This window comes from Oryx dammah, unplaced genomic scaffold (genome assembly GCF_014754425.2).
Source record: "Oryx dammah isolate SB20612 unplaced genomic scaffold, SCBI_Odam_1.1 HiC_scaffold_19, whole genome shotgun sequence".
Taxonomy (NCBI): Eukaryota; Metazoa; Chordata; class Mammalia; order Artiodactyla; family Bovidae; genus Oryx; species Oryx dammah.
The window spans coordinates 27,563,827-27,578,008 of record NW_024070203.1 but is presented as its reverse complement, the minus strand read 5'-3'; the positions used below and the strand labels follow the sequence as shown (position 1 = coordinate 27,578,008).

The window sequence follows — 14,182 nt, the reverse complement described above, 5'->3', positions numbered from 1 at the left end:
TAGGATGATGATCAAAGTGACCACTGATTTATACCCACTACGGAATCTGAAAAGGAAATCCTAAAATGCTGTAAGAGACAGCTCATCCCTGTGGATTAAGGGCACAGACTCTGGAGCCAGACTGCCTGGGCTCAACTCCCAACTGTTCCTCTCCTTACTTGCATGATGGGGGCAAATGGCTTACCCACTCTGCACTTCAGTTTTCCATCTGTAAAATGGGAATTATGGCAATAACACCCTCACTGATAGATGCATTTGTAACTACCTTCCTGGGTTGCTGGGAGGATTAACAGTCTCTGTAAAGCACTAGTATAGTACCTGGTTGTACCATACAAATGCTTGTTAAGTAAGTAAAATAAAACCTGGGGGAAGGTTTTGTACCTGTACCAATACCCTACCCCTGGTTCTGTCTCCCAGCTCCAAATGAGAATCAGAGGTCTTCCCCTGGCCCCTCTCAAAATCTCACGCTGACATCTATCATGGCACTGATCACACTGATTTCCAGTTACTTGTCTGTGACTCCTCTAGACTAAAAAACTGTCGGGCAAGGTCACGGATGTGTTTCTACCCGCCTCCCCCCGCCCCAGCAGTGCCTGGCAGAGAGCAGGTACTTTGTCATATCTATTGAATATGTGTACCGCATTCTCTCAAATTATTTACATGCTGAAAGTTGAAAAGCATTTCACTCTTGTCTCTACTGCATTATCAAAGCAAAGGTACAGGTTTCTTGTATTTTCGGAAACATCTGAGTACCGCTGTGGGCAGCGTACTCTGCTAGAAATTATCAGAAGATTTCTGGGTTCCGTTGTGGCTCAGCTGGTAAAAAAATCTGCCTGCAATGTGGAAGTCCTGGGTTCGATCCCTGGGTTGGGAAGATCCCCTGGAGATGGGAAAGGCTACCCACTCCAGTATACTGGCCTAGAGAATTCCATGGACAGTCCATGGGGTTGCAAAGAGTTGGACACAACTGAGTGACTTTCACTTTCAGACATAAGAGCATTTTATCTATTCATGCTAAGCCCTTTGCATATACTTTCTCTTTTAATCCTCCACAACTTTAATAGGAGACTATTACTCCACCCATTTTACAGGTAAGAAAATCAAGGCTCAGGGAACAAGAGTAACGTGCCCAGAGTAATAGAGCTAGGAAGTGGCAGTCCAAGGGCAACCACTTAAGGAAGCATGCAAAGAGTACAGGTAGAATCAACATGCCTGTGGAAAAATGCCCAAGAGTGCCTGATGTGATAGAAAGGGGAGGATGGAGAAATGAGCAACCTTTCTGGTGAGGCCTTGAAGGATGAGAAAGATCTCAGTAATGCAAAACATGGCAGAGAAGGTCCTCCAAGTGGGACAACAGCAAGAATGAAGAGCACAGGAAGTGTTCAAAGAAGCCAGGGAATCCAGGTTGGGGGACATGGGGCACAGAGCAGGCCACTCCACTACAGTCAATCATAGGGAGGCCCGAAGGCCTGGCTAAGATTGGTGGGCCATAGACAGCTAGTAGGCAGATAGCGAAAGTTGCTCAGTTGTGTCCGACTCTTTGCCACCCCCTGGAAGTTACAGTCCATGGAATTCTCCAGGCCAGAATACTGGAGTGGAGGGCTGTTCCCTTCTCCGGCAGATCTTCCTAACCCAGGAATCAAACCGGGGTCTCCTGCATTGCAGGCGGATTCCTTTCCAGCTGAGCTACCAGGGAAGCCCCAGTAGGCAGGTAGGAAGAACCCAAACATGGCCAAGTCTTGGGAAGGGACAGAAGCCAGTACAAAGCTGTTAGTAAAATGGAGACTAGAGGCAAATGAGACTGCTTCTCAGGGTGCTCACTCCAGAAAAAGAAGACACAACTCAAACAAGGTGGACAGGAAAAGACGGCCGGTACAAAGCAACCATCTCTCCTTACACTGGTGCAAACATTTCTATAAAGCTTTTTTATTTTAAGCATTAAAAGCCCTGAGGACCTCAGCCAGGCACCCAGGCCTTCCCTACCTTTACAGAAGATTTGCAAATAGAGAAATGCCAATAGGCCCTGCTGAGCCAGATGAGGTTATAATGAATTCAAGGAGTGATTTATATACTTAAAACTCAACTTCTCCATTTCCTGCAACTTCATTTGCAAGTTCTAAATACAGCTCAGTAAAGGGTGGGTCTTGTTTACCCTCAGAAGTGGTGGAGATAATTATTGATTTCAAAACTACAGAACACTTCATTCCCAAATCTGCAAGACAGAATATAACCGCAGCGAACATCTTAGTCAGGCATGGTGCAAAGCCCTTTAACAAATACAATCTCATTTCAGAATCCCCACAACAACATTGTAAAGATGGGCACTTTATGAGACCCATTTCGTAGAAGAGGAAAATGAGGCTCAGAGAGATGAAGAAATTGGCCCACAGGATTTAAAACCAAATCTCTCTGCCATTTCCTTCTCCTCGTGGAGAAGGAAATGGCAACCTACTCCAGTATTCTAGCCTGGAGAATCCCATGGACTGTAGACTGTCAGGCTCCTCTGTCCATGGGGTCGCAAGTTGGACACGACTTAGCGACTAAACCACCTCTCTGCCTCCAAGTTCAGCAGTAGCTCCAGAATTTCCATAGAAGGGGTTTAGGGGCAATGGTGTGGCCAGAATGAATAGGATGTGGGCAGGGAGCTGTGCTGCTGCGCAAGCACTGTTTTCACTTGGATGCCATGTAATAGATCCATGCTGTCCATATGGTAGCCATCGGCCACATAACTCTTGAAACAAATTGAAAGTAAATAAAATTTAAAAATTAGTTCCTCGGTTGCACAAGCCACACTTCAAGTGCTCACGAGTCACATGAGGCTAGTGCTTAGTGTATCTGACGACTTCCATGATAGTATAAAATTGTACTGGACAGGACTATTATGGATCAACTAAAAACACCCAAGGATTCTAAAGATGCTTTTTTCCTGTTGCTATTTTTTTTAATTTATTCACTTTAATGTTTCACTATAAATTTATTTTTGTTAATTGTAGTAAATAGACAACATTGACCATCCTGAAGCCGGGTAGTGTTAAGTAGATTCTCATTGCTGTGTCACCATGGAAAGACACTTTTACTCAGGCAAGGTTGAGAAAACATGTCAAGGGTGCTCAGACTGTGCATAGCTGGGGGTACTTTAAAAAATCCTAAAGCCCAGAGTGTACCCCAGAGGCACTGAATCAGACCCTCTGGGGAGCAGGGTCCCAGGTATCAGTGTCTTATGGCTCCCAAGGAATCCAATGCATTCATCGCTATAGCCTTGTCTGTTCTACCAAAAGGGGCACAAAACTGCCTCTTCCTCCTCTGGCCAGACCCACCCCTCCACCCCCTGGAGACCCCTGCCTGGGGGAGGTGGCAGGGAAGCGAGGCTCAGGCCAAACCCACCGTCCACCTCTAGGACTTGGGAGGCGGCTGGTGCTGACCCAGCTAATACTTTCACTGCTGTCCAAATTCTTCAAGGGAAAGAAAGCAAATAAAAAGACACAGAGCTCAAAAGGCACTCCATTGATTTTTGTTTTTTTTCTTCCACCCACTTAAACTAGACAGGAAAAGAAAAACCACTTAGACACTATGATGGAGGTCATATATGCCAAGAAATCGGCACAGAAGGGAGGTTTTCTTGGTGAATTCCATCAACTTCCCCCAAACACAGTCTTGCCATGGCTCGACCGACTCAACCCAACTGGAGGGTGACAAGGAAATAATTCAATACAGAAAGTCCTTTTACAAGAGAGTTCCAGGGCTGGACACAAAGTGAATTCAAGGCAAGGTGTTCTCATTGAGGAGCTACTGAACTTTGGGTGAATTTACTTAATTCATGTAATTGAGGGTACCGACAAGCATAGTCACCCAACCTCAGGGACCAGTGGGCTCCATGGACATATAAAGGTAGCCCTCTGGTCAGTCATGGAGAAGACCATAGGGGCTTTGTATGGGGACAAGGACAGAAGCCAGGGTTGGGGGTAACTTTCCCTTCTAGGAAGCCAGGAGGAGGGGAGGAGAGAGAAAGATAGGTTGTATCAGAGAAGACTGGTAAGTAGGAGGATCAGGGAAGCCACAACATGTTGATATATTATAAATTAAACCATTTCCACAAGAGTGACAGCCAGATGGGAGCCTCCCACCCCCATCTCCGCTCCCTCCGTCCCGAGTCCTCCCAGAGTCTCAGCTCAGGTTCACACCCCCAGGCTGGCTCTGGGCTGCAGGAGCTGCTATGTGACCCGATTCCTTGCTAGGTTCTCCTGCAGGACTCAGGCAAGTGAAATGCTGCCTTCTAGAAACTCATCCACAGCCCCCTCTCTACCTTAGGCATGCTCTAAAAGCTCCAGCTTTAGGGTCAAATAGACCAAGGTCTGAATGCCAGTCTACCTCACCAAGGCGTTAAACAAATGACCAACTCAAAGTCTCAATTTTCTCAACTTTAAAGTGGGGGTGATGTGAAGAGGATGACAGGAAATCCTGGCACATAATAGATTCTCACTGAGTCCCTTCCAGCCCCCTGTTCACTATGTGCAATAAATACAGTCGCTGTTGTTTAGTGGCTGAGTCATGTCTGACACTTTTGCGACCTCATGGACTGCAGCCCCACCAGGCTTTTCTGACCATGGGATTTCCCAGACAAGAATACTAGAGTGGGTTGCCACTTCCGTCTCTAGGGGATCTTCCCGACCCAGGGATCAAACTTGAGTCTCCTGATTGGCACAAGGATTCTTTACCACTGAGCCAGCAAGGGAACCCAAATAAACACAGAGCATCTGTATGCCAGGTGGCACCCCAGAACATCTTAAACCGGGAAGCAGCAAATGACACAGCCCCATGCCAAGGTCTTCCCTGGACTAAGAGGTAGGAAACACTGATAATGTTGGGGGGTTGGTTTTACTTTGGGGGGGGTGGTTGTAACATGTATGTGTGTGCGTGATACAGACTCAGATGAACCCTTCCACAGTCTCCAGCTCATTCAAGGGAAAACCTTGGCAGTCAAATACAATGCGATTCCTCAGTGCTCATCCAATTAATTTATTCCATTTGTCTCTCCAGTTTGCTACTTAATAAGGACATATCAGCAGTGCGATCTGAAAATCTGAGTTAAAACGGCTTCAGGCATCACGGTTCCCTTTCAGGGTCCCAAATGTGGCGTGTCTGCTGTCCTACGCAGCTGAACCTGCCCTGTAGCTTTTGTTTGGCTCGGGGAGAGGTATTTCTCTGTTTTTGCAAAGGTGTGGGTTTTAGGGGAAAGTGTCCTGAAGGCAGTTCCGAGAAGTAATGGCAAACTCAAAATGATCTCATTTTCCCATACCCGATCGGAATATCTAAATGGTCTTGCTATAGAAGGAATCTGGCCAGCTCTTGCTCATCCCTGGGAAGATGGAAAGGGCCTAGATGAAAATTATAGATAAAGAGCCTAATGAATCAATAGTTTCAACCTTTTCACCCTCCAAGCACTTTAAAGACCTCAAGTGAGCTGGCCAAATTGACACTGTTTTAGTTTTTTCTTTCTCTCTATCCCAAGAGGCAAAAAGAGTTTGAAGGCTAAAAGGTCAGCAGCAGAGTATGCATGGGACATACTTGTACCAAAAAATTATTCACTGTCTCTCTGAAATACAAACTGAACTAGGGACCCTGTATCTTTACTTGCTGAAAATACAGCATCAAGCTCAACACTTGTGACGACACCAATGCTTGATCAATACTGTAGGACTGTGAGTACATGTTACTCTCATAAGAACTAAATGATGGGACTTTCCTGGCAGTTCAGTGGTTAAGTCTCCATACTTCCACTTAAGGGACATGGGTTCAATCCCTGGTCAGGAATATCTCGCATACCACATGGCATGGCCATAAAATATATAAAATTACTCTCTTAAAAAATATAAATAAAAATTGGAAAAAGGAAAGAACTAAGTGATAGCTGAACTGGGCAAAATTCAAAGTCAGCCTACCTTCCATGCAAACTGTGACTAAGAATGACCTTCTCTCAACTCATTACCAACTAGGATCTCAGAATACAAAGATTCATAGAATCAAACAAGTTCTAAACAATCTGGTTAAATATGATGTATAAGGGATTCTCCCCTACAGAGATGCTCAAACCAAGACCAAAAAAAAAGACTTCTTCCCAAACTGGGACAAGAAAAATTACACTTAAAAACCCTCGAAGATTGATCTACAGAGAGCAAACCCTGTATCTCTGAACAGGCACCATTCCCGGCAGTTCCCTGCTGCCGGTTTTATGACATCTTCACTTCTCTTCCTTCTCCCAGAGGCCTATACTGAGGAAGCTGTAAAAGCCTGGGCAAACACAGCCATTTGCTAAGAGAAAAAGCAACGTGGGGCCCATCTGTACTTTACAAGGGCTTGGCTTGTCTGTCTTTGCATGTCACCATTTACAGAGCAGCCCACCTCCCTCAGAGACTGGGCCACTGGCGGAGGCCTTGGGTGGACTTCCAGTATCTTTCTAGAGAAAACTTTTTTTTTCCCCTTCTTTTGAAAGAGTCAAACGGAAGTCCGACAGGGGCTGACCAATGTCCTTTCCCAGGCTGAACTACCAGCCCCTCCTTCATGACCACCATATTGAACTGAACTAGACAAGCAGCTCTCCAAGCGCAGCCTTGGCTCCTCCACCGCCCAGCAAAAGGCCTTCCACACAGCAGGCCTTCAACAAACCCTGAGGAAGTGAACCTCTTGTCTGACAGCAACCCCAAAACAAAACAGTAAGGGGTGGGAGTGGCGGAAAAAACCCTGAAATCATTATCCAGCCCTGGATTCACTGCTCACATTCTTGATCTTGTGATAAGTAAGGGAAAATATCATGATGTGTCTTCAAACCACAAAAGATTTCCATGGAATTCAAGAAGTCCCTTTAGCAGGTCTAATTTTAGGTAGAATTTAGGAGGGGAGGATACTGGTGGCAAACAGAGGTGGGGGGCAGTGGAAGAAAATTGAACAAGGGCCCTATTCTGCTCGGCACAGGTGCTGGTAACAGGACACCCTTGTCTAAACTGAGACGTGGGTGGGGAACTCAAGGTGATGTTGGGTATTCTTTCACCCCCAGTCACATTATATAACCCCAAACATACTCTCCAAGCCAGTACAAAGTTCTCCCTGCATTCAGGCCCCACACAGCTCCTAACATGCTGACTCTTGAGCAACAAAGCAGAGGAAAATATGTGATTTTAGCATCCAACTTCTTGTTTTTTTTAACTAAGTTAATTATTAAAAAAAGACAGACATCAACAGAGTGAACTGACCTCAAGTTTGGCCAGGGTCTCCTGGTCTTAGAAGCTTTCCAAACATCACCGAATTCTACATGCCGGTTCAATTACTTAACTAAAAAGATTTTCAAACACAAATCTTAGGTCGGTATGTTGTACACCTGAAACTAATGTTACGTGTCACAGCTCAGTTTTAAGGAAAGTAATGGCAGAGATCTGCTGTTTGAAGCATTAGCTGTGTTTCTTGGGACTTGGAGAGAAATTCCAAAAAGATTTCAGGATCAACTAATTTAGTCAACAGGGATGAAACACCAGAAGTCAGTCATCTGGCCTTCCACAGTTGCTTCAAGCTACAGTTCCCCTAGACGAACTGCCGATGGGCCCGTGCCTCCAGCCACATGAATCCTGTCTCTCCTTCCCTCTGGGACCAGCTCACATCAGATGACTTGATTTATGTGGAAAGGCAGCCAGTAAGTGATTTTGCACACCACCATTCATTAGTGACCACCACAGTAGGGTGGAAGAAAGGGAAAAAACACAAGGTTTCCTCTCATCAAGGAATCAATAAGTTATTTAACAGCTGCTGTGGGATCCCAGTGGAAGAAAACGAAGGGTTTCTTCACTGCCCCTGTCCCCTTGAAAAGGATACAACACACACCCTGACAGCCCAGGACTTAGCCAGATGAAGGATCGTTAGAAGAAAGCAGAAAGAATCCTCCCTAGCTTTTCCATGTCTTGAGGTTCTTTGGTTTGGGAAGATGGATGGGGCTAAGCCTTGAAATTACTCCATTTTTTGTTGTTTTCTTTTTTTTCTCTCCAAAGAGGAAATTGACTCCCTTCCTGTGTTGCTGTACATTTTGGAGAATCAAATGCTACTTTAAAACAAAATTTTTTTTTCCTTACCCTTTCCTCACCCCACTTCAACATCACTTCTGAGAAAATAACCTAAAAATGTTCTCAAGATGGCATTTCAAATGAGCTTCCAAAACGTACATGTGTCCTTCACAGCAAACAGAAAGGGGACCACAAGCGTCGTAAACCTATCGTGGGAGTTCAAGAAGAAAGGAGGATAAGCAGGTCCTTAGAAAGACAGCCCACTTCAGATATTAAAAAGTGACTTTTATTGCTGACAACTTCATGCATAAGCATACCACACAACGCTACATGCCCAAATTTTAAAATTCCCCTTTAAAATGTCACTGCCTTCTAATCCACGAAGAAGTCTTTTCCAAAGAAAACTCCATGAAAAACACTCTGCAACTGTCTTAGGCATAAACAATCATGGAAATTAGACACCCCCCCTCTTTTTCCCTTATTTCTCTACTCCCCAAAAGTCTGAAATTCTGCAGATCTCAAGGCATGTTTTCATCTTCCACTCCACTTCACTTTGAAAACCTTTGACTGACAAAATAAACCTTTAAAATAAATGTCTTCCCAACAGGATGTTGAACAAACCCGACTCAATTCAGAGAAAGAGCTCAGGAACCACAAACTATAGATCCAGCACTCAAAGGGTATTAAATAAGTCTTTATTTCTAACTGGAATCTTGTGGAAGGAGAAGCACGCCACGTTAGCACCCATCCCCTGTCAGAAGGCACTGCAGGGCAGCCAGGACACACCAGGCGGAAAGCATGGGCACCCGCCCTGAAGTGGGTTACTTTCTGAAGGGCTTGGGGTTCCAACCCATAAGAACTGAGCCTGGATTCTGGATTAATGAACAAAGAGGAGAAAAAAAATCAGGTGTGAACACACTGAGACTGCAGTGGGGACATAGGTTAGGTCACTGGGTCCAAGTTATACAGAGGGACTAGAAACATCCATTTCTCTCCTCCAAAACACACAAGCAGTTCTCCCAACCCATCTCAAATTCTTCCCCTGGTGATCATAATCCACGTATGCCTCCAACCAAATCTTGTTTGATTACAAGGCCGTTAGATTTCACTTAACAAGAAATATCCCAGAGTCCACAGAGGGACCCAAGCTTTGTCTCAATTATTCAATGGGGGTTGGGGGCAAAGGAATGAAAGGGCTGTCTTTGAACAGGACATAATCCATCTAATTCCAAGGGGCTGGATTAGAGGCATTCCTGGGCAAGCGAGGTCGCTGAACAGAATGCTCCACGAATGTCAATTTCTGACAAAAGGCACAGGCTCTGCAGGAGGATTTCAAAATGGACCAGACCAGGACGCAGGCACCTTGGCAAAGTTCACCCTGGGTGAGGTGGCAGTTGGTGCTAAGAGGAGAAAACAGGCCATGACAGCTGAGCATTCCTTCCCAAAGTCCATCTCTCAGGCGGAAACCCTCTCCAAACCTTACATTTCAACAGACAAAAGCACCTCCAGACGTGCAAGCAGCGGCTGAAGAGGGGCTGTCCACACCCACTCGCTGCACAGCTTTCCAAACCTGCCCACTCGTTTTGGAAGCCGAGCTTTTAATTAAACACCACCTCCCCGGATCTGTTGAGGCAAACTGGGGCTGGGCTAGAGCCAAAGAGAAGCTCCCTAAATACACATGAAAAAAAAAAAAAATTCCCCCCACCGCCCCCAATTCCCACCTCCAGCCAGCTCGCGCGGCTGGTTATATTTCCTTTATATTAGTAAGTAACACAGGGCCCTGGTCTATCTCTATGCACAGAAAATCCACATTCAAGGATCAGGTTATCCCCAGTCCCACCCTTCGCAGGAAAAAGCCTGGGTGTTGTTCCCCGCCCCCATCACACACACTCACGCGCGCGCGGGCAGGGGCGCGCGCGCGCGCGCACACACACACACACACACACACACACACGGTCTTCACAATCCTTGCAAGAGAAAACCTGGTGTCTGTGCATGTTAGGGGGGTCGGGGATACAGTTGTTTAAGGTGCCCCAGTCCCGCCTTCGGGCTGGGAGCCTCAGTCTGGGGACGTGGGGTCCCCCGCCAAGACTGCTCTGGGAACTTCTGCTCCACGCCCCAGGGGAGGGCCGAGGGGAGGCACGCAAACCCTAACCAGCTTTGGAAGAGCCTAATTAATACCTAATTTGCTCAGCTCGCCCCCAGGTGGACCTGAAAGCCCATGAGGGAGAGGGAGGTCTCCCTCCCAGTCTCTCGGGCTGGGGGGCTCCTTCGCACAGCTGGGCAGAGCCCCTCCCTTGTCCCCACCACCGCGCCAGGCGCCCCCTCCCGTACCCCGGGGAATCAGGTGTCCGCCCCAAGCATCCACCCCCTGCGGGTCGCAGACACTCAGACCAGCGACAGACAATGGAAAACTTGGAGCCAGGGCCCCGGGCCCCCAGGGAAATGAGATGATGCGGTCCCCTGGGACAATGAGCGGGAGCGGGCAGGGACCATCAGATACCGCTTCCCACCCCTCGCCCCCACCAAGAGAAGCCGTCCGCTCGGTGACCCAGCAGAACCCAAAGCGGCGCCCCGGGTGAGCAGGTGACACCCGGGCCGGAGCGCTCTCGCAGGTGGCCGGCGGCCACAGCGCAGGCAAGGGCCGGGCGGCTGGCCCGGGGCGGAGGCGAAGACGCGCGGCGAGGTCAGAGCGCAGCGGCGGCCGCAGCCGCTCACCCAGCGTCCTACCTTCATGTCGCTAATGATGGTCTGGAAGAGGCCTCCGAGCGCGCTGCATTCCTTCTCAATCACAGCCTCCATTTTCCCGGCGCGGGCAGGGGCAAGACACACACTTGGAGCCGCCTGGACTGTGTGCGGGGCCGGGGATCTCTCACCCTGGAGGAATTACACCGTCCGAGTGACCCACCTCCGACTCGCAGCCTCTTCTGCAAAGAGGACGAAATGCCCGAGATCGACTGTTCTCTGCCCAAAATAATACTAAAATATTTTAAAAGCCAAACCGCTCTGTAGGGCGCCTACAGGCAGCGCTCCGCTCCTGGCCTTAAAAATGCCCGGAGAAGACTGACAATCAGGCCACCACTGGTGCCCACGACAGAAACGGCAAAGCCCATCTTGAAGCAGAGAAAATCGCCCGCTGACCCGGGGCCAGCGCCATTTCAAAATGCAAGATTTTCTAATTTAACTGATGTTTCTGAAATGAAACCAAAAAAAAATCGCCCAAGAGCAGAGCGGGTCTGCTCGCGGAGCCCTGATCTGTTGCTAGCAGCCGCGGCCGCCGCCTCCTTTTCTGTCCTGCGCGCCCAGCCCCGGCGCTCGCTACAGCTCAGCTCTTGCGGACGTTCGCAGGGGCGCACGCGCGCTCGCGGCCTTGCGTCCGCGGGGAGGCGCGGGGAGGGCGCGCGTACGGGGCCGCGCGGCCGCCGCACGCGGGCGGGGCTGGGAGCGCGTGCCCGGGAGGCGCGTGGGGCGCCGGCCGCAGAAAAGAGCCGGCAGGCGCGCGGGCGGTGCGGGGAAGATCCAACCCCCGCGGGAGCCTCCTCCGCCGAGCACCCGCCCCCCCGCCTCCCCTGGGCCGCGGGTCGCAGAGCCGAGAGGGAGTGTCAGCACGCGGCTGGTCGAGCGCGCACACCACAATGGCTGCGAGCACCCGGCACGGAGGGTGCAGCCGTCGGCCTCGGGGACTTGCATGGTGGCACGATTAGCGCAGTACCTTGCAACTAGGGAGCGCTCGGTAGGGCGGGAAAACTGCCGCTACTGCTGTTGCTGCTGCAGGCTAAGAGGCCCGTTCTCTGCTATCAGGACTGCAGAGCCAAGTCACTATTGCAAGCAGCCAAATACGTAATTAGGAAGAGTTCGGGGGCGTATCCTGCAGCGAGATGCCAAGTTCAGTAAGTTGCAGGATTATGGGAAAGTGGATTGATTTTGCTATTGCAAAATAAATGGCATTGCGCTTCTGTGTCCTGCTTGTCAGTTTCTGGAGACTGCTCTCTTCCCCTGACTTGGGCGGTGGTTTTTCAGGCGCTCTGAGGACATCCGGGTGGTGGTGTTACTGCAGAGAGCCCCGCTGGGAGTTTTAACCTGGAAATGGTACCAAAGGACTCAGGTTGATTTGGGAGCTGGTGGTTTGTTTTCCCAACTCCACCGCATAACCACGCAACCAGATCTGTCATTTAGATCAACACCAAATAGACAAGGAGGAGGGGAGTCAAATGAGTAGATTTGCAAAGACCTGAAAACAAGCCCCCAGGTCTGGGCTGTTCCTTGACCCTTGAAGCACAAAGCTGTTCCCTTGTTTGAAGCACAAAGCAGGAGGAAAGGAAAATAGGTGGGAGAGGGTAACAAAAGAAACTGCAAAATGCTGTACAGGCTCCTAGCAGACTCAGAACTAGGAAAAGATCTGGCTTTGAAAACTGCGTGAACCAAAGCGATGCATGGAGCTGTAGAAGATAATTTTCCTCTGGGCCACCCTGCCCCATTCTTGGTCATCGTCTCTCTCTCCACCCCTGTTCCCCAAGTCATGAGTGTTACTGCTAGAATTAGCTCATCTCTTGGGCAACCCCCTGGATCCTGTCCCCAAGGTCACTTGGATTCATAACTCTCATCTTCACCTTGCCAATAACCTTGATACATAGTTTGCTTTTGATCATTATCATTATTATGATTTCAATATTATCAGTATATCAGAATCACTGCTTGTAGGGCCAGATTGCCTGGGTTCAAGCTCTGGGTGAAAATCAATTCATGGTATGAGCTTTGGCCGTACTAAATGGGCCTCAGTTTCTTCACCTGCAAATGGGGATAAAGGGAGCATCAACTGCATAGGGCTGTTCTGAGTTTTACCCGCACTGTTATACATAAAGCATTTAGACCGGTTCCTGGCCTATAGTAAATAAGCACTCAATAAATCTCATCAACAGAAATAGATTCACTGCAGCACTGTTCACAATAGCCAAGATGTGGGAACAACCTAAATGTCCATGACAGTTAAACTGATAAAGAAAATGTAGTCTGTACACACAATGAGACATTAACCTTAAAAAGGAAGGAAATCCCAGGATTTCCCTGACTCTATGCTGCCAATGCACGGGGTGCAGATTCAATCCCTGGTCAGGGAAATAAGATCCCATATACCTCGAGGCCAAAAAATAAAAATAAATAAATAAACCTTTTAAAAGAAGGAAATCCTGCATTATGGGACAACATGGATTAAACTAAGGACATTATGCTAAGTAACAAGACACAGCTAAGTCAGAGGACAAATACTTCGAAATTCCACTCATATGAAGTGTGTAAACTTGTCAAGCTCATCAAATTGGAAAGATAAGAATGCTGGTCACCAGGAGCTGGGGGGTGGGGGCATGGGGAGTTTCTAATCAATGATCATGAAATCTCAGCTACGCAGGACGAACAACTTCCAGCCATGCCATATTGTACACTTTAAAATCTGTCAGGCAGGTAGATCAAATGTGAAGCGTTCCTACCACAATGAAATAAAATTTGAGAAAGAAGTAGGGACCAGGTCAAGGGTCATTCTCAGCCTGATCCCAGAGTGCATGTCGCAAGCCTATAATGTTGGCATGCTGTCCCACTGACATGGCTGAGGGCCTACTGTATACAGTCTAGGTGTTTTACCTGTATTTTATCTAATCATCACCACAGACTTGAGAAGAAGGTGGTCGATCAAGCCTTTATTTTACTGTTGGAAAGTGGCAGGCAGGACTCCAGCTGTGGATGGCTGACTGCCATGCCTGAGGTGTTCCTTCTACCCAGTCTCCAACCCTCCTGGGCTAGAGCCCCACGCCTAAGCCCAAGGACCCTGCGACCGGCTTCCTGCCACATGCCTGCATTTAGATGCCCCCAAAGCCCCAACTTGAGCGGTGTTTCCCAAAGCTCACCTCTTTTGCCTCCTTATTCTTTGGCTCTACGCTGGCCACGGATCTGAGAGGCAGGCCCTTGTCTTTTACAACTAAGTGAACCATCCCAAATCACCTTGAGAGGGAGTCTGGGAGTTTCCACAAGGCAGGAAAAGCCTAGAGGTGAGACAACACTTGGTGTTTTTAATAAGGTGAGTCTGAGAAACGGAGGGATTATGAGCAGGAAAATAACAAAGTCAGACTGACACCCCGTACATGGCA

The 14,182-nt window shown here is 48.3% G+C and overlaps 1 protein-coding gene across 6 annotated transcripts in view; it reads right to left on the bottom strand.

The window, feature by feature from the left end:
• The window catches only part of MTSS1 (MTSS I-BAR domain containing 1), a 161,053-nt gene extending 149,647 nt beyond the window's left edge, over positions 1–11,406 (bottom strand). For 3 of the 6 annotated variants that reach the window (XM_040261837.1, XM_040261835.1, XM_040261838.1), the window contains exon 1: positions 10,776–11,406. In XM_040261837.1, coding sequence (XP_040117771.1) covers positions 10,776–10,847 — 72 coding nt within the window. In that variant the 5' untranslated portion in view covers positions 10,848–11,406. The remainder of the gene's footprint in view (positions 1–10,775) is intronic. The other 3 variants (XM_040261839.1, XM_040261836.1, XM_040261840.1) reach the window with 2 other exon arrangements.
• Positions 11,407–14,182: the final 2,776 nt, after the last annotated feature.